Source organism: Mercenaria mercenaria, chromosome 12, assembly GCF_021730395.1.
Source record: "Mercenaria mercenaria strain notata chromosome 12, MADL_Memer_1, whole genome shotgun sequence".
Classification (NCBI taxonomy): domain Eukaryota; kingdom Metazoa; phylum Mollusca; class Bivalvia; order Venerida; family Veneridae; genus Mercenaria; species Mercenaria mercenaria.
In genome coordinates, this window is record NC_069372.1 from 74,282,307 (window position 1) to 74,308,913 (window position 26,607).

Here is a 26,607-nt window from a genome sequence, read left to right on the forward strand (position 1 = left end):
AATACCAACCTTGACTGACGTGCTTCTCTCCTACTAGTACAACATAGAATGAAATAAAATAGTGTAAGAACGATAAAGCAATAAGATCGAAAACAATGTGTGTTGCTTGTCGAATCAATAAATTCGGCAATTCTGAATCACAACAAATATATGTTTTGTGGAAGATACATTATCTTCAATAGCGGACAAAGGTGGGTGATATAAATATATTATCAGATAATTCTATTTTTTATAACTGAAAACATGCAACGTTGCAATTTACCCGTATCAATTAAAGTATTACGTATACGTAATAACCGTTTTACTGATGACTAAAATTCATTTTGAATAAATATCAAAATCACATAGTGATGTGCATGATGATTGGATGGACGTTGGCACCGTTATACAATTCAAAATAATGCTGTTGTTTTTACACAATCACTTAAAGGTAGTAATGTGTAGCTTAGATTCAGCAATTGTTACATATATTAAAGATATATATAAACAATATTTCTTATTCAAGCTGATCAGTTGATGTAACTTTAATACGCAATCCTCTTTGTCCGCTCGCACCAGCTGCTGTGATCTTCTTCCACCATCAAATGACCTATAATTATGGCGATGTGACGTTAAATCCAGCTATATGAACGTGTGTTGGGGAAGAGGTGTGTGTGTGTGTGTGTGTGTGTGTGTGTGTGTGTGTGTGTGTGTGTGTGTGTGTGTGTGTGTGTGTGTTCGGGTTTAACGTCTTTCTCAACAATTTTTCAGTCATATGAATGACGGTGTCTACTTGTAGCAGTGAGCACAATGCCCAACTTTATAGTGCTGACTCACTGGAATATCACGCCGTAGACACATGACATGATAACCCACCCAGTCACATTATACTGACACCGGGCTGACCAGTCCTAGTACTATCCTCTAAATGCTGAGCGCCAAGCGAGGAAGCTACTAGTACCATTTTTACGTCTTTGGTATGACGCGGCCAGGGATCGAACCCACGATCTCCCGCACTCGAAGCGGACGTTCTACCACTAGACTACCGAGGCGGTATGGGGAAGAGGTAGAAGGGTGGAAGTAAGACCGCAAACATTAAAAAGCACAAATAACATGCAAATTATGTTTTCCTATTTCTAAAATTAAACTGAAAACATAAAAAGATGTAAAGTTTGCAAAGCGTTAATTCTTGCTATATATTTCTTCGCTGAATGAAATAATTCCTGCTGTATATGACTTCCCTTAACCTGCTGAAACTAAACCATAAACTCCAAGATGGGATCATTGACGAACCACATTTTATCATAATATTTTTAAATCACATTTTATTCGTGTCAAAATAATGATGCCAAAAGTTGAAAACCAAGTCTATTAGTCCTTCGAAGGCGGTTAAATCAGACTTTGGTCGACTAATGAATGTGTTTAAAACTTGATTAAGCTGTTCATGGGAGGTTGTGAAATGTTCCACATCCTTGAGTTATTGTACGTGTAAATATTTCAAACATTCAAAAAGTATATTACAGGGTAGGTCAATGACTCAAGAAAGATTTCATATTGTGAATCAGTCCGTGGGAAAATCACGGCCTAAGCGATAGTTAGTACCACTAGTCATTTTCACAGTACCCACGTTTTATGGACTTCTAAGAGAAAGAAATGCCTAAAATGCTTGAACATGTCTCTTTTATGAAAGTAAAATAAGTGCACAATTTGACTAACCAATGGCATTCATAAAACTCATTAACCTTTCTATACAATACCAATTATTTTATAGACGCAGCTGGTAAGGGAAATTTAAATGATTATAATAACCGAAATATTCCGCTGTAAAATTATAATGTGTGTTGTTTATACCCAGATCTTGAGTTTTTTATCATTACAATGGCAAGATTTGTGAATCTAATAAGAAAATGATGTAAAATATGAAAAGGTTTTTATTCTATATACCTTGGAGTCATCACGTTATGAACTATATCAAACTAGACTTAAATAGAAGCAGGCATGGCAAAATATTAAAGACTATTTTATGAAACACATATTGATAGTTAAATGAGTTCAGGGGCAATGTAGGCTCTTCTTAAAGGAGTTCATCACAATATTTTGTGCGCAGCTCAATCGCGCAGCAAGCGATATCCTTTGTAAAGTTCAGAATTCGCTGCCGAAAGTGCATAATTGTCGGATATGCAGCGCACTCGCGCAAAATATATCGTATGTACTGACAATATAGGTTGTGCATCCATATTTTACCTTTAAAAGTGATGGTGTTTTACTGGAGGAGTAGTTGTAGGAAGTGCTCGAATCGAATACATTGTGGACAGCCAATTTGAAAGTAAACTATTTCGTCCAGTAATGATGCAGCCGACTCCAAGTCAAATAAAATTCCAGAAAATCTTAACGTAGATATATCTCCTTCAAGTTCAAATGTGACTTCCTAAAAACGTTGTTATACTTTTTGTGCCCCATCCCGCATTTCACGTAGTAAGACCAGAGTTATGGCCCTTGATAGTCAAATTATACATAAAGGGTCTAAACATTTGTGTCGCATGTACCTCAAAATTATGTGCGCCAAGAGTCATGAAACCACACAAGAATTAAATTCAGCATGCCAAGTTGTGCACCAGTGCTTTTATTTGAGGTTTCACTCAATAAAAACAGATTTATGTCCCTTGACGTAGTCAAATATATACGTAAATGGGATGTGAAAGCTTGTATAGCACGTATCTCAAAAAGTATTTGACCTAGAGGCATGCAACCTTAAAGGAGCATTATTCCGCATGTGAGTAAGAATATTGGTTAAGGAACTGATAATAACATTGTGCAATTTGTTTTGTAAGAAAAAAAAAATTCATAATTTTTAGGTGGGTGGGGTAATGAAAAAATACTTTTGTGGGTGGAGTGAATATTTTTTAATTTTTCTTGAAAACAAGCACGGGTTGATATTATTTTTTTGGTTTAGATTTTTTTGTCTTAGTTCTAGCTTACACAATATAAAATATGGAAAAATTCTGTCCGCTAGATTTTTCATATCATTAAGAAATACTTCGTGTTTTTCTCAGTTTCAGATACTTTCGACATCTGTCAAGAGTAATTTTTCTGAGTTAATATATCTATATGTTGACATTTTATGCATAGTTATAGTGGTGTTATTAATTCGGATGCATAAACAGTAATATCAGAGTGAAACTTCGAATAAATAATTGTTTGCAGTAGTTTTATAATGACATGTATGTACTGTTTCTTCAGACAAAAATACCGATTTGGTGTTCTTAATAAACTTTGAATATTGAAAAAAAAAGCACGGGTACCTATTATTTTTATTTTTTATTTTAACTTGTCATACATCAATCTATAAATATGCAAAGGTACAAAAAATTCTGTCCGCTAGAAATAATTGTGAAAAACATCTTTAAATGCATTTCTTAGTTATATCATATTAAGAAAACAACTTTGTCCAGTCACTTTTAAGCTACATGTTCTCAACTTGAAAGCCACGAAGAGTTATCTGCTAGTAGCATAACAAATGAGAAAGCTAAACAGTCGGGCTTGTAAATTTGTGTATCATTAAAACTGATATTGTGCATTGTGTATTAAAAAGAGCGAAAAAATTATATTAGTACAGTTAGACGAAAACAGTTCCATATTACAGATTTGCATGGTATTAAAATGGTTACGGAATGCCACTTGCTATAATGTTATAAAAAGTTCATATCATCAGAATTAGGACCGATTGTGACCAAGTTAAAAATTCTTAAAGTTTAAGTGTTGTATGGTGATCATGCTACAATACACATGGGACACGCGTTTCTATTTTATGTCAATATCAGTTTTAAGTTAGCAAACTAAAACCTTCTCAAACCTGTATTATAAGACCGTTCTTAAACATAGAATACTTGTAGACACAACGCAATACATCCTACCTATAGTTGTTGACATATATAGTTTGCGTTTTTACTTCAAGAAGTAATTCAAGAAAATGTATAATAAAGTGCAAAGGAGAAATAATTTTATGTATGCATAGTATGTTTTATTCTCGGAGACATGTCTTCTTACTAAGTTTACAGTCATAAACTGTTTGTCTTGGGCCATTTCGATTTGCCCTTGTCTGTACGTTTGTTCGTCCGTCCGAACTTGTGTCATGCATATCTCTAAAGGTATTTGAACCAGAATAATAAAATCACACATGATTGTCATTGAGCATGTGGTGTTGTGCTTTTGGTGTTTTAATTCGGATTTCACACAGCCAGAGCAGAGTTATGACCCTTGCCTTAACCAAAATATGCATAAAAAGCGCCTAAACGTTTGTGTCGCATGTATCTAAAGCGTATTTGACCTTAGTTTGTGAAACAATATAGGAATATTATTCAGCATGTGAAGTAATGCACGTGGCGTTTTGCTTGAGTTTTATTATTTATAGCTTTTTATTCTGAATCTGACCACGACATGCTTCAGAATTAATAATGAAGGAGTTCTGTATTTAGGCCCTTTAAAGAATAAATTACGGATACGTTTGTCTTTGATAATATCAAAATTACAAGTGATGACATGGCCTGCATCTGAATAGCAAATTTTTGAGTTTTTACAATCACAATAAGTCTATGTACATCTAGGTCTGAAACAATTTTATAGTAATAGAATAAAATGTTTCTTACTGGTGTTTTATATATATAACAGACAATCGGAACTTCAGAGTTTCTGAAATATTTAGGCACAGAATCAATGACACCTTTATCCCGAAATACACTAGGTAAATCGATGAAATCAATACCTTTATTCATAAAACATATCTTAAGGAAATGTCTGTCATGGTCAGATCGATTGTCAGTACGTGGACGGAGAATGTGTTGTGTGTAACTTTGAAAAAGATATGATACAGTGTTAACAGGAGTATTATTCAGCATGTGAAGTGGTGCACTTGAGGTTTTGTTTGGGATTTATATCGGTCAGACCAGAGTTATGGCCCTGAATATAGTAAAAAATATGCATAAAGGACATACAAGTTTGTATAGCATGTATCTAGAAAAGTATTTGACTTAGAGTCATACTACATCAGAGGATTTTTATATAGCATGTGAGCATGTGGTGATTTGTATGGGTTCTAACTCATCTAGACCAAAGTTATGATCCTTGACTTTGTGATAAAACACATAGAGTGCTTTAATGCTGTTGCTGCATACATATTAGAAAATAGTTCACCTAAAGTCGTGAAATCGTGTACAGTGGCAGGAAGTAGTAACACAAGCGTCTAGTGTTAGATCTAAATCACCTATGCGGGCAAGCTCTTTGGTGACTGCATTGCTCCGCTTTTTTATGTCTTGTGTCAATACAACTTGTGCAAATTGTCTTTCCTGCTTTGTTCGGAAATGAAAATACCGTTGCTGCAATTAGAGCATATGTAGGCATTCTCTCTTTTCGGGCAATGATGTGGTTAGGATCAGACTGACGTGATACTTCCCAAGCTTTGTCAAGGTTTTGTAGAAGTCCTGCATCCCGATGTAAGATTTTGTGTCACCATCTGTTGAAAACTAACGTTCAACGAATCCCTCAAACGAAAGAGCAATGGCGATGTTGACCCTGAATGTAGCATTACAAAATAGAGTTGTACATTCAGCACGTTCACCAGGGCAGTCGAATTCAACTATTTAATTTTTAAATGCAGTTCTGTCCATCAGTTTGTTCTCTTTGTCCATTGCAAAAATGTACTTTATAGTTTTCAAGGCCATAGAAAAAGCCTGTAATGAGCTCTGGCTATGTTGTATTCTGACTCCGTGCGTGACCTGTTGAACGTACAAACTAGCGATAAGTCGATCTGGTGATGGTCATTGTTCTCTGGTGTGTTCTCAATAAAGAGAAATAACAAAATAAAGTGTATATACGTTTAATGATACGGTCTATTTCAAAATTTATAATTGAATCACAAATATAAAACAGTCATCGGAACCATTCTGCATGTTTTCTTTAAGTCTTTTCCTCGGTCATGTTATCCTCGTCCGGTTTCACAATAACGTTTTTGTCTGCGTATGGAGATTGCTTTCAGTAGGAAACCATTCGTCTAATTGTGTGGACAAACATTCCACCCGGGAAGACCCACAGGTGTATCCCTGATAGCCACAGCAAGGTTGGTATTAATGGCTTGCATTCTTTCTTTCTGTAGGGGAGTTTGTCCAATGTTCGGAGGTCAGCAGGAATCAGTATCATCAGTGTTAACCCTGTACAGATAATATACATGTACAATAATCTTTGTCGAGTTTTGTCGGATTAGAAGTTTGTTAACATTCTGGTTTACTCAGATTTTATCTTGCGGCGAAAACTGGTCCCAAATGTGTACAGTATGCTAGTATCTTGTCTTCGTAAGTGTTCTATTCTTATTCACTGTAACACATTCAAAATTTAATCGTGACCTTTTACTTTTAGCCTGTTTGCGTTGCGGCAAGTGATTCTGCCTTTGCGGCGGACATGCAGGCTGATCAGTTCGCTATTCAGTCAGTAAATTTTCAGTAAATATCCTTTCGAATAATAAATGATGCTGTCCAAATTGAATGATGGACCAATCCATTTTAAAAATTAAGCTTGTTAAAGGTTAAAGGCGCATTCAAATGAGATTTGTTAGATGGCCACTAGGCTTCATATCGTGCATTTTGTTGTGTATTTATATGAGAGACAAACACTACATTGTTTTACTTATAGCCTTTAATATATATAACGTATAAACTCAACGAGAAATAATCGTTAACTACGCACTATATGGGTAACATTATTACAATATACCTGCTGTAGCACTTTAGCTACGCCCTACAGGTGTGGTTTCATGTGTCATTCATGTGTTACATGTTACAGTGGTATCTTATCCAGATCTGCAGTGCCACTGATTTTGTCGCTGTTGGTTAAAAGGTTAACGAGGGTAGGGTAGCATTAACCAGTGGTAGTTTAAGGTATAGTATATATGCAATAATGAAAAATGCTAGAATTACAGCTATAAGCAACCGTAAAATATAACTGCGGTAATAATGGTAGTGAGTACGAAGAAGAAGAATTTTATTTAAAGAGGAATTTACGTGTAATTTACCTTTTGTGCTTGGTACAATGTATGTTTGTTTAAGGTATTATTGACAATATTCCTGTTGCCATAAGCAACATCCTGAATTCTATAAATCTCAAAGCAGTTTGTAACAAACAGTTTCAGACTATGTTGATATAATTAGCAACTATATAATTATCTTGACCAAGCTTATTATATAATCTAGCTGGAATTCGCGTTGAATGTCATTTGTAAACACAGGACATTGGGGTAAGTTGTCAGTTTTTTTCCGTCAATTCTTATCGCGTTTCTTATATTTATTTTACTGCGCTTTCAAAACAGTATATTTTCAGATTTTCATCATTGCTATTCAAAACGTCCAGAACGTATTTCATGTGGAACTTGTAATATGCAGTTCGATTACGTGAGTTCTGGCAAATTGTTATTTAACATAAGACATTCGCCATGTTTCCTGTCAGCTGAATGCTAAAAAAGACTTATATCATTAGTGTTAGAACTTATAAAAGTGTTTTATTGGCTTTTTATAGTCTTCCTTAAAATAAAGTCATTTTAAGGGCACCACTGTCTTAGCAGAAGTAGGACGGGGAAAAATATACTGTCAAGTGCACGAGTAGCTTTTAATTTTTTTTTTTTTTTTTTTTTTAAATTGCTTTAAGTATGATGTTCGTTAAACCTCGATGTGAATCTTTTCTTTTCAAAAAGACTTAAAAATTGATCTGCAATGACATAGATTTCAAGAAAACGGAAAAGTAATAGACAAAGCCAAATCAAGAAATGTAAGACTAGTAAACATAACTTTGTAAGCCACAACAAAGTTTATGTACACGGAGAAACATTTACCATTTCGAAGTCATCGTTAAATTACTTTGCATTTTAATGTTTTGTCTAATATTTAATATTAACATGGAATATCAATGTATATGTGTTTCTTTCTTGGTTAGCTAAAATATATTTGCGGAACTGTTTATGACATTTGATGGAAATGTCGCAATTTTTCATTTACAAATTATTATTACAAATTTGTATAGCAGGCGGTCGACGTAACAAGGCTAAGCCTTTTTAAAGTTGGTCGCTACGTTTTCCTCTTTGATTGTGTCAAACGACTCCATGATACGCAGTTACTGAAGCCCACTAGCACTTATTATATTTGATATTTGTCTTCTGGTCTGTCTCGTCTTGACCTTGAAGGCGTTTCCCTTGTTACTTTGCTATCTGCAAAGACATTGAGTGCTTGCGTATACGCGGCATAAGGTTTTTGTTTGCATTTGTATACAAACCGCGCATTTTGTCATTATTGCTCCATACTTGGCACGTGGCTATTCCTAGTCGACCTTTATCGTTGTTGTATAAATATACGAGCACTATTCATAGCTGTCTACACACTCATTAAGATATAAACATGAAGTGAATGTTTAAGTTATTCACTCTAAAACCCCCAAAATAATTTTATACGCATTGAAATAAAACTTCTGTTTTCCAGGGATAATGTCTCGTCACTTATTGCTGCTGACCTGTATGTTTGCTGGGAGATGTTTTGCTGGTAACAGTACATCGGTTTTGTCACGTATACCGGATACACTACAGAGGTTGTGTCCCGGCATTAACATTTGTCCTGAGAACCAGACATATCCAGCACCAGAATACACATTTTTTTCAGGATATGTGTCATGCTGTTCTGGTAAGTTAGCAAAGATACAGCTTAACAACTTATTCACAAGAACGTGTTGGTGCAATGTTGTTTAATTTTTAACGAATTGTGTTTATGTTTCATACAACGATGTAAATTTAATAATATATAGTTAGGGCAATTATTTGGTTGGATCATGTTAACCGATACCCTTGTCATTTTTACTCTGAATCTGTCCTTTTCATAATATCTTCCTTTCTCGTTATCTGCATTGCCAGGTATCTGACCATGCCCTGTTGTCTTCCTCTCAAAGTATCTGACCATTCCAAATATCTTCCTTTCTCGGTTCTGTTCATTTATTTTGTATTCCTCTCTCGGTGTCTGACCACTGCAAGTTGTCTGTCGTTCTGGTATCCGAGCAGTTTATGTTGACTTCATGTTTCGGTATCTGACGCCATGCTATCTTCCTTTCTAGGTATCATCTAGGTACCAGTTCATATTGCCTTCCTTCCTCGCTTTCAGACCATTCCATGTTACTTTCTGTTCTGGGTATGTTGATGATTTAATTTTGCATTCATTTTTTTGGTATTTAACCATTCAGTGTCGCCTTCCTTTCTCTGACCGTTTCATGTTACTTTACTTTCGCTATCCATTTCATGTAGTTTTCGTTTATGGTTTAAAAGATCAATGCTGCATTCTTACAGTTGTGTTGGTTACCTGTTACGGGAAGAGTGGAACAAATCACTCTAAATCATGTTTTAAAATACATTCAGATTCTACCCCTTCTTTCATGAATATTTTACTCGAGCCAGTCCTATACATAGTCCTAACATTAGGTTTAATAAAGGGTCATGCTTCAGTATTCCTAAAGTCAAAGGATTTGGTGAAAAGCCATTCTCCTACAATGGTTGTTTTTTGTGAAATAAAAGCCACATGATGTTAAGAATTCTGAAAGCATGCAGCAATTCAAGGTTTTAGTAAAAAAAAAAGATTCCACTTTTACATAGCTTGTAGTTACATTTGGCATTTGTATTTATACAGTGATTCCTTTACTGTGATACTAATTTTAAACTGCTGATAATTTGCTCAAGTTACCACCATTACTACAAAGTTGTTGTGTTCAATTTGGAAAGGACAACCATATAGATTATAATCAATCATATCTTGGTCAGTTTTGGTGATAAACAATACAAATGGTACAAAAATGGAGCTGAGACATTGGCCTTTTATTACCAATATTTTATGTTAATTAACTAATTTGCATATTCATGAAAATTAATGAGAATTTTACAAAATTACAAACTTAGTGAGAAATAACATTTTCTAATCTTTAAATACATAATAATGATATCATTGATTTGTTTAAACTTTAAAATATTAATTCTAACATTTTTTCTTATCTTATGTAAACATTCATTACACATTCAATGTTCCTTTTGATTTTGAAACCTATCAGTTTAGTTATACTGCTATCAGTTTCTTAATTACGAGGGGCGTTCAATAAGTAATGATACTCCGTGTGTATTTCCGTTACCGGTGGTTATTTTTGAATGCGGTTTACAGCATATTATAGGGCAATTTATTGGGAACAAAAGCCGTATGAATGATAAAAATCGGTAGATTCAAAGTAAAAATATAATCATTTGAATGAGGTGTACTCAGGTATACTGGACCATAGCAAAAATAATAATAACTTAGGTTTGTCCTGGAAATCCAGGGACTCAGAATAATAGAATAACTTGTAAAATCACAAAATTCTATCTTTTTGCTACGAGGTACAGCAATTTGTGATGAATTTGAGTTTGTTTTTAACTACTTATTGCGTTTTTCATTTTACAACACAACTAAAACATCTAAACTCGAGGTTGATTCCATCTGGTAGGAGTCTCGAGGGTGATTAATCTTAAAATAAGAACTTGTTTCGCATTCGAGAATTAAGAAATTAGTACCAACTTAACATACAAGAATTTTCTTAACGATGAACATCACACCAGACAAAATTGGAGAGGCTTATTGTACTCAACTTATCATTTTTCGATTAAAAATATACATACTCCATTTAATACTGTTATGAATCATTTTATTTTAGTTTTCAAATGTTTATGTAAAGATGATGATTTGTTTAACTGTTTAAACTAAAAACTACAGTTCTTGTTGTTGAATAGTAGAATCAAGGAATTGCATATTACATATTGCATATTACAATCTCAATATTTTGGACTTAAAATGGTCCAGTATACCTGAGTACACCTAGCGCAAATGATTATATTTTTACTTTGAATCTACCGATTTTTAACATGTTTCAAATAAATTGCTCTATAATGTGCTGAAAACCGCATTTAAAGATAACAACTGGTTACGGAACTACACACGGAGTATCATTATTTGTTAAACGCACCTCGTATGTTGTTCTTTTATTTGAAGGTTTCAGCATTGTTGTCAATGACTACGTTTTACATCAAACATGTATTGTACGTACATCCTGTTTATATATTATTCCCTGCACACACCCATACACTGGTATAGGGACACGATTTGGGGGCAGTCTTCATGGAACATTTGTTTTCCTAATGCATATTTTGTTTTCCTAATGCATATTTATCATTATTTTGTGTGTTCATAAAATCTATGCAGTCATTTATGTTAGAAGTAAAGCATTTTGTTTCTTTTGAATTTCTGAAATACATGCATTATAGTGAGATATTTGTGCACTTATTGATAAAATATTCACTGTTGAAAAGCAGCAGTGAACAAAAACTAAAAACAAGATGAAATACCAGTAGTTCAAGTAATCTTTATTTTTAAAGTAATGAATTTGCAAAAAGCTATCAAAACGTGGTAGAAAACCAAGATATTAGAAAAACATGTCAAGTTGATGGATGTAAAATGAAGAAACATGTAATTTTGTAACCTTTAGAAATATCGTTACATATCCTAAATATCAACTGAAATTGATCCCCATGCGTGATCTAGACTTTGAGATAGGGATAGAGATTTTTGCAAACTATAAAAAAAATACTCTATGAATGTCCTGACAAATGCGGGTGACGCATGCACTAACGTATGTATTTTGACAACCATTTCGAGCTCAACGCAAGCGGGCTAAACGAAACCTACTGTGGCATTGTTTTATTAATTGGTATGTTTTAGTACATGATAAAATAAAGTTAAAACCTAATCACTTATAAGTACTTTTTTCTCAATGAAACATAGACTTTATCTCTATTTAAATAGAATGTTCGTGCAGTTCTGATTGCAACGAAAATGGAAACTGTTGCTTTCCGCACATACCAAAAGATGACGGAAGACTGAAAGTTTCGCACACTTGTCTTTTCCCTGTAACACCTCAGCCGCCGAAACAAGATAGACAACTTTACCAGTCTTACAGTATGATATCGTCGATTCCAGAAAAGGATCACGGAGATAGCACAACCGTACCCAATACATCTTGTGGTGAAGAAAATGTAGCTCATTGGGGCAGTCTGTATCCTGTTTATTCTGCAGAATACAAACTACTATACAAGAATATGGCATGTGCAGCAGCAAATGGTGTGACTGATGGAATGCTTTGGGATGCCGTACTTAACTGTGACGACTACTTTCACGGAATTAAATTAGACGTTAGCAACTTTGTTCTGGGACTAGACTCCAACTATATTCCCGACGAATGTGTAGTTAATTTCGTATACCGGGGCAACATTGAAGACATTAAATCTCTGAAATGCTATACAGATGTTATTACAACATGTCTCGACTCCCACTTTAAGATCCCTGATGAAGCTTATGCTTCAGAAGAGGACATAATCGAGATGTGTACAAGCGGACTAGTGTCACCATTCAAAAGTGATTTTAAAATATTTGCCAACGTGTTCTGCTTTATATGTAACAATCATTATTTTCGGAAAGAGATGGAGTGTCCAGACATTGACTATAATGCCGGAAGAGGACCTAAAAGCCGTGGTCTCCAAGCTCTCCTTGATGGCAACTTTATGACTAAAGGTTGGAAGGAAAGCACCAGAGAGACAGGAGTATTTCCAGTAGCTTGCAGCGTCAATGATGTATGTTTATCATTTAGTCTATATTATCGTTTAGTTTTAAGTTGACAATAAATAAAAAGCACATAGTACAATATCCGTATTCATCAACACCTTAAATATGAAATCATAATTCTAACTTTAAAACTCCTTCTAATCTTGCATTTACATCTTTTCTGTCACTCACAGAATTTTAGCGGTATAAAAACGTTTTAAATATTACGGTAGATCTAACTTGAATTTTAAAACATTAGAAGTTGATGCTGATGAATCTGAACTCTAGAGTTTCGGGATTAGACTAATCCTCATCATGTTGGACATGATTGAGTCTGCCTTTGTGACCAGTGTATATGATAACCAGCCTGCACATTCGTGCAGTCTGATCATGATCTGCATTGTTCATCATTCAGTCAGTATCTCTTTGGTAAGAACCCTCTTGTCAGAGTTATTGTCCAAATTGAAAGATGAACAAGGTCGGTATAGGAATTTAGCCGGGTAAAGTCTGATAAAATCAGCGTCTGATAGCTGTCGTCTTGAGGCTGACTATTAGCAAGTTAGCAGTCTAGGACTTCACTCCTCCAAACGCAGTATATACTAATGAAGAATAGTGTCTTGTCTAACAAAAAAATGACCATACAGGTTCTGAAGTCAGAATTAGTGGCTTTTTATTTATCATACTTATGAAAAATATAAGCATCCACGTCTATTTCCGAAAATGGTTCAAAGCTTACTTACATTAATTGAGCGTTCTGTGATAATAGTATTTATGCTTATGCAATAATCAAATATATTTTGGTTCTAAGACGGTGAACTTTTATCAAATATGCACAAGAAATATCCAAAGTCCCAGCATAATTTGATTCAATAATGACATTTGTATTCGGAAAACAATGGATCATTTTAATGTGTCTTGTAGTGACGGGTAGTCTTATTTCAAAGCTATGGGACATTATAATATCTTATGGGACCAATAATTTTACTGTCAGAGAAACGTTCTATTTAAATCTAAAAGTGGATTTTATAATTTTTTTTTTTTTGCAAATGGAAACTGTTATAGGTAGAATATTCCCCCAGTGCCAGTGTCAGTAGTAATAGCAGAGACATTATTATAATTTTGATGCGATTCCGTTGTAAACATTATGTTCCCTAGAAGACATATATCCCTTTACATTTTGAGTCAGTTTAAATGGTATAACTTTTATGACACGAGGCAATTGTTTGCAGTTTAATTTGGCTGAATATATATGAGATAACATTGTGGTCTTGGCAAAATTTATTTAGATTACATACGGAATAGGATATATAAAGAATATGTAGACGGATTTACATCGCAATTGGTTTCCCGGATGTTTTGATTGTATTGCGCATGGGTTCTCAACGTGTGGCAAACCGACCGCTCTTCAATAAATAAAGAAACATTTTGATTATCCAACTAGTTGTACAGAATGTTTTGATTTAAGATAGATATGTTATCAATCATATCTTACCCGAGAAGCCGGATTTATTTTTATTTTCAAAAGGGAAGAACACTCATTTCCAAGTCTAGATCCACTCATAAAATAAAGACTTGTTCCTAACATTTGATATAATCAAGTACTTAAACTACAATTGGAATTTATTTACTTACTTTAGGAAAATACCTTATGTATATCTAATGATTTAATTTTCCTTTTTGTGTGGCCTAGCAAGGCACAGCTCGGTTTACTTTCTGTTCTGAAAAAGTCCTTATTTCATAGTTTTACACAGTATTTTATATAGACTTTTATCTTTTTTATAATCAAAGAAACGGTTAAAATGTGTACATGCATTTAGTTGAATACAGATGTCCATATAAACTGATATCTACCTGGTAACCAGCACCCTACCCACTTCGGTACACGGAGACGCTATTAGACATTATCAGATTATCATCCATTAAGAAGAGATTTAAAATAAATAGTTTCAACTTATATGGTGTTTACGCTGCATATTTTGCAAATTCAATATATTATTCATAGTGTTTTCAATTTAGGACCAGACATTGGAAGCTATTATACCACTAAATTTATCAAGTGTTCTCTGGAACAATCTGTGAAGCTAAAATGGATGTTTTGGACTTCTGTTGATAATATTCTTAACTGCTAACAGAATTGCAAAGTGTATAAACCTTTGTGACTTGACAAGTTTATTTTACTGTGATGAATAGACCAGGAATGTGATTACATTCAGCCAGCTTACAGTCTATGATAATTTTGTTACAAGCTATCAACATGTTCAGAAGAAAGAGTAAAATGCATATGTTTATGATTCAAAAAGTAGCTATAGTGTTGCTGTTTATTTGTTGTTATGTGGTGATATACATCCGTACCCTGGTCCCAAGGCTAATTTACCAGGAGAATCTACAATATTCACTTATATACTGTACAAGAAAAATATAATATGTTGATCGCTCGAGATAAGATGTTGATCGCTCAAGATAATATGTTGATCGCTCAAGATAAGATGTTGATCGCTCAAGATAATATGTTGATCGCTCGAGATAAGATGTTGATCGCTCAAGATAAGAGATAATATGTTGATCACTCGAGATAATATGTTGATCGCTCAAGATAAGATGTCGTGCGCACGAAATAAGATGTTGATCGCGCGAGATAAGATGTTGATCGCTCAAGATAATATGTTATCGCTCAAGATAAGATGTCGTGCGCACGAAATAAGATGTTGATCGTTCGAGATAAGATGTTGATCGCTCAAGATAATATGTTGATCGCTCGTGATAAGATGTTGATCGCCCGAGATAATACGTTGATCGCTCAAGATAATATGTTGATCGCTCGAGATAAGATGTTGATCGCTCAAGATAATATGTTGATCGCTCAAAATACTATGTTGATCGCTGAAGATGATATGTTGATCGCTCAAGATAAGATGTCGTGCGCACGAGATAAGATGTTGATCGCTCAAGATACTATGTTGATCGCTCAAAATAAGATGTCGTACGCACGAGATAAGATGATGACCGCTCAAGATAAGATGTCGTGCGCACGAGATAATTTAATCTTAAAAAAATTTGCCTAAACATACCACCGTGCTAAATCAAGGGGCAGGACGTGAAGTGGTTGCACACTTGGTTCAAGCGAGCGAAATGGTTGCAAACTTACAAAATGGCGGATATTTTCTGAAATCATCGCTTGTTCACCTGTTTTTTTATCAGGTAAGTGGGTTTCTATAGTATTTTGAACTCTATGGATATGTGCATGCATCAGTTCTATGTCTACGTCACACTCGGTTTTGCGTTTCAGCGTTGTAGATTTCGAATTTTCGAAGTTACTGAAGTTATAAAATGGTCATGTTCATGTTTTGATATTTGAATTGCGTCGTTTCTTGCCGTTTTTTACATTCTATTGATCAAACTAGCCTGTTTTGGGGTCCTTAAACGAGACAAAACAGCTAATCGTGAAGAATTCTACAAATGTTTGGCTCTGCATGTTTTAGGGAAAGTGCTATACCGAAATAAATCTTATTCAAGCTCTTTTTTGTTGCAAACTTGTACTTCAAGCAATTTCTGTTGCAAACTTTTTCTGAAAAAATAGTGTCCAACTAGCAGAGAATGTTTATTGTGCAACTCGTGTACATTTCTTTTCTGTTTAGGGTCGTACATTTTTTAGCATCAAATGGCCCTTTGATATTTTAATATAACTTTTGATAAAAAAGCCTTATCATGTTTTCATGAAAACTGGTAGGATTAGGGTTAGTGCTCCTACATAACTTTAACATCTTCCCTGTTTATAGATTCAGCTGTCTAGATTGCAAGCAGAAATAAAACTAAACTGTCGGAGATATTGTCTATAGGTACATTTTGTCTTTTGGATGTTGTCCAGCTATACACACTATACAGACAACGACTTTAACGTGCACTTGTTTTCTTTCAGATCTTTCCAGGTCTAGATACTATGAACATCAGACGCTATTATGACCCGAGAGAATGAACAGGAATCTTCATTAGTTGAACAAACTACGCTAACACGTACATCAGAAATAACTGTTAGGTAAGTGTTACTGGTATCAAAGACAATTTGTAAAAATTTGTAAGCCTATTCTTATTTCCTATTCCTATTCTGAACCAACAATTTTAGCAACCTAAAGTCAGATACATTTTGCGTAATATTATAGTAAACACAAGCAATGTTGGTTACCAACCAGTAATGAAAAGTAAATTAATTGCAGTGCCATAATACAGAAGACATATAAATATTGCTACAAAAATGAATGGCAAGGACAAACATTGAAATGCTGTTTACTTGCAAACTTTATTTTAATTGTTAGAAACAAAACAAAAGCGTTAAGTGCAACAGTGTATAATGTTGTATGTTCAGTTCTTTATATTATATTAATTTTGCATTACATTGCAATATACTACGCAAATACCAGTGTTACTTTTTATTGCATAGATCACGAGTTTAACCGAAGGAAAGGAAGCGTACCAAAGTATGGAACATTAAGAAAATTGAATGATATACCAAGAGATGTTCGACCAGTTAAGTCACATTACAGAGTTTACGAGTCCACTAAGACTATATTTTGAGCAACAGTTACGCTGTATACAGAGGATTGAAATTGATAAACTATAACAAGAAAATGTTCGGCTGCGATTAAATCAGTCTTTTCTGAAAATCAACAAAAATAATTATGATGTTTTTCTGTTGATTGCCACCACAAATTTAAATGCCAACTCTACTGTCCCCAATTTTGCCGTAATAAAGTTGCTTGTGTCCAAGATTACATCTTTTTGAATACCGTGCATCTGGGGTTTTGCCTTTTCCGAAGTTGTATGTGGTATTTCTTCTTTCTGTTTAAAACCATTCAATTTTCCAATCAGAAACTTTAAACGACAAAATTAAGCACGTGATAAAATGATGGGAACTACATTCATGTTTCAGCAGATGTTACACTGTAACATAGAGGAGTTAAACATTTTATCTCAGTTTTACTCTCATTGTACAGCGTCCATGTGTTTTAGTGTTAGTATCGAATTATTTATTGTTTTGATACACAGTAGTATGTCTCATAAGATATTCAAAACGACGATTTATGTTTCAGAAATAAAAAATGAACTATGCCGCATGTACGTAAAGGGGTATATTACATGTAGCTTACCACCAACACTCAATAGCCTTGTTTCGTATTATGATCATGTTATATCGACTCATGATTGCGCAGGTGGATAAACAACTACTATAACTTCTAATGAGTTCAAAACATTTTACATCATAATCATATCTTAAGACTGAGATATATTATTTTTGTACATTTAATCTAGAAATGAAACATAACGTATGCATATATGTCATTATGTTATTACACCACTGTTGTATATAAATGTGTTGTTGTTTTCTATCAAAACTACATGTGTAATATTTTACGAAAAACAGTTTTTATGAACAAATCATGTATCCTGGTACAGTGCATTCGCGATGCTACGAATCGCACTTTAACGAAATACCGGTATACTACGAAAAGGTGTTGTGGTCCCGGATGCATTCCTTCTTATTTCTATTTTACAAAGTCGCGGTTTTACGAAAATGCAATTTTACGAAAACTGCGCTCCTACGAATGTATTGTTATGCCCTTAAAGCATGTTTTCAACTGGTTTAAGTTGCGATTTTACGAATACCTGTATCGTCTAAATTTTCACACCTTCCATAACGGCGTGAAAACGATTTAGAGTGGAAAGTGTCACTATCATTTAGCTGGGCATAAACAGTAATCAAAGTGTGAAACCTTAGTAATTAAATTCGAAACACATACGCTGTACACTATAACACAAGTTAGTTGTTAATTTTTTCTCCTGTAACTATCAGATCTGATGGCATACCAGTCACACTTACTTCGATATCTATACGTCTAAAACAATCACTGCATAAAGAAAGTAAAAAAATATTTTAGTCCTGATCGTCTGTATATTGTCGTTTTATTATCCCGAACAATTCGGTAAAGGGTAGCTGAGGGTATCAGAATATGCAGTTGCGATTTTTTGTACTCGTGCAACAATGTACCCTATATATGTTTTATGCACAGTGAATAAAAAATGAAGAAAAAAAACCCGTTTTCCATTCCAGATACCATCTGAGTTCAGATTCGAATACGATTTGTAGTTAACCTAGATGTATATATAAAATTGGTATACATGTACTCCGATACGAAAATCACATGTTTAAATATCACGGTTTACGACGTGTAGATATTAAGGTGCTGTACAGCGAAAATTCCTATGCTACGCTCGAACGAAAATGCGATATTACGAAAAAAACGGCCGGTCCCTTGGCTTTTCGTAGTATCGCGATTGTAGTTTGTTGTTTCACGTGACGACAAATGACGTTGAAGCACAAACCGTGTACGGAATTTCTTTTCACAAATACCACATTCCAGAGGAGAATTCCCATCGCTGTCTCAGTCTTGCATTTTTGCCTGAAAAAAAAATTGAACAAGGAAATACAATACTGTAGATTTAAGATCGATTGAAATTAAAACACAAGTTTGCTATATATTAGTTCGATTATAATATTTCTATTATGTAAACTATCTTTAACAAATTTTCTGTCAATTATAAATACAGGTCAATGGAGATGGGAACTTAGAATTGGGACTAAGAATTGAAACGAGAACTTGCCAATTTACACGGTTTGCATTAAGTAATTTCTTGGGCAAGATACACACAAGGCTAGTGCACACCATAGCAAAACATTGACCATATTATTTCACTGATCTTCCAAACTCACAAAAAGCTAAACATAAGTCTCTGTTTTGTGCCCAAACGTCGTTATACGTGATTAGAAGTAGAATTATGAAATTTCGCCTATCTGCTGCAACTTTGAGAAAATTTATGATTTGCCTCTTCGACCAGTTGCACAATAAACATTCTCTGAGAGTTGGACACTTTTTTTCCAGAAAAAGTTTGCAACAGAAATTGCTTGAAGTACAAGTTTGCAACAAAAACTAGCTTGAACAAGATTTATTTCGGTATAGCACTATCCCTAAAACATGCAGAGCCAAACGTTTATAGAGTTCTTCACAACTAGTTTTTTTGTCTCGTTTAAGGGCCCCAAAACAGGCTAGTTTGATCGATAGAATGTAAAAACGGCAAGAAACGACGCAATTCAAATATCAAAACATGAACATGACCATTTTATAACTTCAATAACTTCGAGAATTCGAAATCTACGATGCTGCAACGCAAAACCGAGTGTGATGCAGACATAGAACTGATGCATGCACATATCCATAGAGTTCAAAATACTATAGAAACCCACTTACCTGATAAAAAACAAGTGAACACGCGATGATTTCAGAAAATATCCGCCATTTTGTAAGTTTGCAACCATTTCGCTCGCTTGAACCAAGTGTGCAACCACTTCACGTCCTGCCCCTTGTAAATGAGACTTTTTAAAAACTCTATTGTTGATAATGAAAATGATTCTAAGTCTTTATGGAATACACTCAAGGAATTAGTTATGCCATCTAAAAAAGGTAAAAGTTCCTCTGGAAATATTGGGTTGAATATTGATGGCGACATTGTTATTGATAAGCTTAATGTTGCAAACCATTTAAATACTTTTTGTACCCCCGACAACAAAGTTGTAAGGGGGGTATACTGGTTTCAGGTTGTCTGTCTGTCTGTCCGTCTGGTCGTCTGTCCGTAGACGCAATCTTGTGCGCACCATCTCTCCTTATCCCCTTGACAGAATTTAATGGAACTTCACAAAAGTGATCAGTACCAACAGTAGTTGTGCATGGGGCATGTTAGGTTCTTTTAGAAAAAAGATTTGCAGAGTTATGGGACTTTGTTTTTTTTGTTACTATACTATATAAATAGACACAATCTTGTGCGCACCATCTCTCCTCATCCCCTTGACACAATTTAATGAAACTTCACACAAGTGATCAGTACCAACAGTAGTTGTGCATGGGGCATGTTAGGTTCTTTTAGAAAAAAAATGTGCAGAGTTATGGAACTTTGTTTTTTTTGTTACTATACTATATACATAGACACAATCTTGTGCGCACCATCTCTCCTCATCCCCTTGACACAATTTAATGAAACTTCGCACAAGTGATCAGTAACAACAGTAGTTGTGCATGGGGCATGTTAGGTTCTTTCAGAAAAAAAAATTGCAGAGTTATGGGACTTTGTTTTTTTTGTTACTATACTATATACATAGACACAATCTTGTGCGCACCATCTCTCCTCATTCCCTTGACACAATTTAATGAAACTTCACACAACTGATCAGTAACAACAGTAGTTGTGCATGGGGCATGTTAGGTTCTTTCAGCGACAAAAATTGCAGAGTTATGGGACTTTGTTTCTTGTTAACATACTATGTACATACAGTCTGCATATGCAATCTTGTGCGTGCCTAATCTACCAAACCCTTGCACACAATTTAATGAAACTTCACACAAGTGATCAGTACCAACCCTAGTTGTGCATGGTGTATGTTACATTCTTTTAGATAAATATTCTGCATAGTTATGGGACTTTGTTTTTTGTTACTATACTGTATACATACAGTCTATATACATACAGTCCACATAATTATGCAGTCTTGTGTGTGTCAAATTGCAATGTACTGTGTCAGTGCATGCGGGGGGTACATTCATCACCTTTAGTGATAGCTCTAGTTTACAACTGGTGCATCAAATCTTGTCAGTAAATTACCAAAATCATTGGGACAGTTTGGTAAAGCTTTTGTTGCTAATTTCTATTTCAAAAAAGTTGTTGTCCACAATAGTTGTCCCTTTTCCATTGTTACAGAAAACAAGGTATTGAAATACTTGAAAAAGCTAGTGCTAGTAAGGCCACAGGTCTTGATGGTGTTTCACCACGTTTTGTCAAAGATGGGGCATCTATTATTACTTGTCAACTTACACGTGTTATTAATTTGTCTATAATACAAGGAGTTGTGCCAGATGATTTGAAAGCTGCACGTGTTGTTCCTTTATATAAAAACTGAAGTAGGAAACTACAGACCTATATCAATTTCATGTATCATTTCTAAAATATTTGAAAGAATTGTAGATTTTATATGACAAACTTTAAAAATATTTGAGTAAACATAATTTGGTTTACGAGTTTCAATCAGGTTTTAGAAGTTCTTGTTCAACGGATACATGTTTAAATCATCTGTCTGGCTATATAAGATTTAATTTAGAGAAAGTTAATTATGCTGGCATGTTGGCATGATTCTGCTTTATTTGCAAAATGCGTTTGATACAGTTGACCATGCTGTCCTTTCAGACAAACTAAAAATGTTAGGTTTTAGTCCGGATGTTATCATATCTATCTGGTCGACAACAACGTATAGACATATCTGGCATTCTTTCGTCATCTGCGCAAATATCACATGTGGTGTGTCTCAAGACTCCATACTTGGGCCGCTGCTGTTTTTAATTTACGTAACTAACATGGCGGGTAAATAGCAAACTTTTATGGTATGCAGATGATTCTGCCATTTTAGTGTCTGGCAAATGTAAAATAGAAATTGAGCGTTTGTTAACCCAGGATCTTGAACGAGTTAGTAACTGGTTAGTTGACAACAAATTGTCATTGCACCTAGGAAAAACAGAATCAATTTTATTTGGCTCAAAGCCAAGGTTAAAAAAAAGAGTGCTAATCTTCATATAGTATATAATGGTACGGTGATTAAGCACACAAACTTTTTTAAATATTTGGGTGCTATAGTGGATCATGCTTGAGTTATGAGACCATGGTCACATTAATCATAAAAAAGCAAATGCAAGACTTAGGTTTCTGTAGCGAAAGCAAAAGTTTTTATCATTGTACACAAAGAAAATGTTAGTCATGTCTTTGATCGGATGTCAATTTGACTGTGTCTGCTCTGTATCGTACTATGGCAATTCTCAGAGTCTGAAGTATAGGCTCCAGGTTACTCAAAACAAGATCATTCGGTTTGTCCTTAGACTTGATCAAAGAATTCATATTGACACAGAACACTTCTTACAGTTGGGCTGGTTACCTGTCACAAGAAGAGTGGAAAAAAAACTCTAAATCACGTTTTTAAAATACATTCAGGTTCTGTCACTTCTTACATGAATGAGTATTTTACTCAAGCCTGTTCTTTACATAGTCAAATTACCAGGTTTAGTAAAGGGTCATGCTTCTGCATTTCTAAAGTCAACGGATTTGGAAAAAAGTCATTCAGTTATAATGGTTGTTTTTTGTGGAATAATTTTCCACATAATGTTAAAAGTTCTGCAAACATGTAACAGTTCAAGGTTTCAGTTAAAATCATCTTCTACATAGCTTGTAGTTACATTTGTCTTTTCTAATTATACTGTGATTTATTTACTGTGATACATTTTTAAACTGCTGAAAACTTGCTCAAGATACCACCATTTATTACAAAGTTGTTGTACCTTGCTAGGACATGTCATCTTTCATCAAGGACCACAGTGGAAATAAAACGTTTCACATTCACCTTTCTTGGTCATACTGGGTATATGAATACATGTCCCGGTACGTTCTTTTTTCTGCAGTTATTGGTATTTTTTATTGGTAATGATTCTTAATTGTCTTTCAATATGTTTTAATTCTTAGTCATATGTGATATTTGAAATTTGTTTGAATTTGTACTATACTATACCATGTGTTTTATATACTGAAATAAATCGATATTCTTAATTTTACTGAAAATGTACCGTGCGCAATAGTCAGTAACCTTCAGTTAATAGAATAATCTCTCTCTCTCTCTCTCTCTCTCTCTCTCTCTCTCTCTTTCTCTCTTCAATTTAACCGCTGGGGTCACCGCCACCATCAGTTTGATATTGCAAGATAAAAGCTTTAAAATCCAAATAATAAACAGAATTTTCAAAAATTAACAGTTTAAGATGATAATTGTCTATTTGAATACAACAATAATTGATCCCCATTTTTTGGGTATTATTGGATACAAAATCAAAGGAGAGATTGCGTCCGTGTGTGTTACATTTAGCATGGGGGAAGGCGGGGGTGTAGGGTGGGAGAGGATACATCAATTTGTATAAATCTGTAACCCTGTCGATAATCTTTAGTTTTTAATTTTTAAAAACTCTTACTTCAATTTCTCTTTATTAAACTTTTAAGGTTATTAGATTTGACGTTGACGTCATTTTAATTAAATACAGTTGGTCAAATTGCCTTGATTTATAATAGGTAAAGAAAGAAGAACTTTTGATGTTTTAGCAGAAACCCCTTTGCAAATAAGTGACTGATCTTAATTTGATGGGTCATCCCAGGTATTAAGATCATAACTTTATTCTGTTTAATAAATCAATAAAGTACACTTGTACTACTCTTACGCGTATTAATTAGCATAATAATATATCTGTTTTAAGATGTTTATAATATTCTAATCAAAGCATTATAATCTATATTAGCTATTGTATACTGTATTTTATTGCATTAGTTTTATATAATGTTTTATGATTTATTGCCTGAAAAAAAAATGAACTAAATTGGATACGATTTATCAATTCCATGTGTAATAGCCTCTATACAGAATACATAGGGAACAGGAATTTTATAGAATATGTAGGGAACAGGGTTTATTTCTTTTATACATGTACTAGGCAGATCGGAAAAAATGGAGAAATTGAAATGTAAAAAGAGATGTTTATATTGTTAAAAGTATGTTTTTCTATTTTAGAAGGGAAGTTGTAGACCAGTCCATTGCCCATCAGGTCAGCAACGTGCTCGATCCGGCGAGTGCATGTATCCGCACAAACTTTGGTATGACCAAGACTACATAGTGTGCATCAACCTCACAACGGACACGACCATCAATGTAACAGATGTTTTTAAGATACAACCGGGTTCCAAGAGGGAGTACTTGCCTCCATTTATATCGCCATGGCCAAAGGATTGGTTTATTTTTGCAATATTTTCTCATAACGACATATGGACCAAATTTTGCAAATGTGCATCTTTCCAGTTCCTACTTAAGAGAAAATTATCAGCATCAGTACAGCCGAAACATCTCGTGCAAACTGTAAATAAATTTGCCGCACGGGACTGGTCTCTGCAAAATCGAAATTCATCACTCGTTTTCAAGTCACACATTTCGCATTTGTCGTACTCGGCTAAAGACTTTGCAGTACTTGACGCCAATAGTATGTTTTTCTTCGGGAATAATTCTAAAACAACTTATAGAGTGTTATACGTCAGAGGTCGACATGGACTGAACAAATTTCACATTACAAAACTTTACTTCTGTAACCAAGTCGAACTGAATCCACATGAAATTATTCTTAGTCCATACAACAGTATGCTGTTTAACAAAATTACGAAGCGCCACCTATATGATGGAGAATTTGCACTCGTATGGAGTAATGCGTACGAAGACGTGTGTGCACGGATATGTATTGAAGACTCAGAAATGTACGAAATTTCCAACCACTCTGGCATAAATAGTTTTTCCGAAAACTATTACGTCCGACTCATTTTTCTTACATTTGTTTGTTGTGTAGTTAACGGATTATAACATATGTCATGGACACGTGCAAACAGGTACCTCATAAGCAGATTTGTAAAGTATTTTCTTGCATAAAGTAAAGTTAATCTACAATTACAGTGATACCTGATATTTGGATACTACTTGGTATCATGCATTTTAAACGGCTTAGATAAAGTAGCCAAATCTTTTATGTAAATCAGGTTCTAGTCTTTCCTTGACTTCTGCGCTGTATAACGCTTACTTGCCTAGCAGAGAAAGAGTATATCTTGTAATTCTTCGTGACGATGTCATTAAAGATTTTGACTTGCAGGTGTCCGCGAAGCACGATACGACACTTACCTTAAAGCAGATAGTTTCATTTAGATGGCTGTGACTTTCGTTTAAGTATATATAACAATGGACAGCTGAAGTAACATATTGTACGTAGGCGACCAATATGAATCTTTTCCATTCATATTGAATAAGAGAATGATATTTTATTGAAATCCAAAAACACTCATACAGAAAACATTTAAAAGATTGTTAAGCAAGTGTTATACTTTTGCCATTTTTATCCTTAGATTTAGCACAACGGAGACGTGACATTAAACTGTTTTTGAAGAACAATAAAACAAAATACAAAAGCATATAACCAAATTAAATGTACGAACAATTTGGAACACACATTTTCTATGACCAAGGTGAACCATACATCTATTACCAATATGGACCAAACTAAACCAATTCACGGATGGTAATGTGCAATTCAATTCCCGCTGAGAATATGCTTAAACGGGTTGCGCGACATCCGGTGCTGGTGTTGCGCATCAGTATATACAAAATTGACATAGGTGGGATTTTGTTATTGTAAATAATCTACGACTGTTTTCGAAAAAAAAGCAAAATGCTATTCGAAACAAAACAAAATAAAGATCATATGTGTGAAATGACAACTTCTAGATTTAAGAATCAACCCTGTGATCACGAAAAGTCTGCAGACTCGAAATATCAAAGAAGTATGAAATCATAAAAATACAGATTTTCTAACTCTTATGCCTTCTTTTCTACAATGTGACACTTCCCAAGATAAATACGTGTAAACCAGTCATGAATATTACGTACACTTGACTAAAATAATGCTTTTGGGGGGAAATATTGGCAAATAAATAATCGGGAAAGCGGTTGCGGCCCGGGAATGGAATCGCGCGTATACATTATATATTCAAATGTACTTTTTACATCTCAGTCGTTTTTACAATGTCCTGGTTTCAGACTCATGTGATTTTTATTTATGTAGGTTTTGACAAGAAAACTCCTTTGTAGCTAGTGTCTTGAGCTGAAAGTACATATAAAGATCATCCATTGGAATGTTTGTAAAACGATACAGTCAACGCAGACACTAAGTATTTGCTGTTCATATTGAGATTATACACGCGTACCTTTTGGCGATGTATTTGATTTCGA

General features: G+C 34.4%; 1 protein-coding gene across 1 annotated transcript in view; it reads left to right on the forward strand.

The window, feature by feature from the left end:
• Positions 1-26,374, forward strand: part of LOC123535201 (uncharacterized) — a 47,110-nt gene extending 20,736 nt beyond the window's left edge. The window contains exons 2-4 of the mRNA XM_045317763.2: positions 8,493-8,690; positions 11,874-12,697; positions 24,358-26,374. Of these exons, the coding sequence (XP_045173698.2) occupies positions 8,498-8,690; positions 11,874-12,697; positions 24,358-25,191 (1,851 nt within the window). The 5' untranslated portion in view covers positions 8,493-8,497 and the 3' untranslated portion in view covers positions 25,192-26,374. The remainder of the gene's footprint in view (positions 1-8,492; positions 8,691-11,873; positions 12,698-24,357) is intronic.
• Positions 26,375-26,607: the final 233 nt, after the last annotated feature.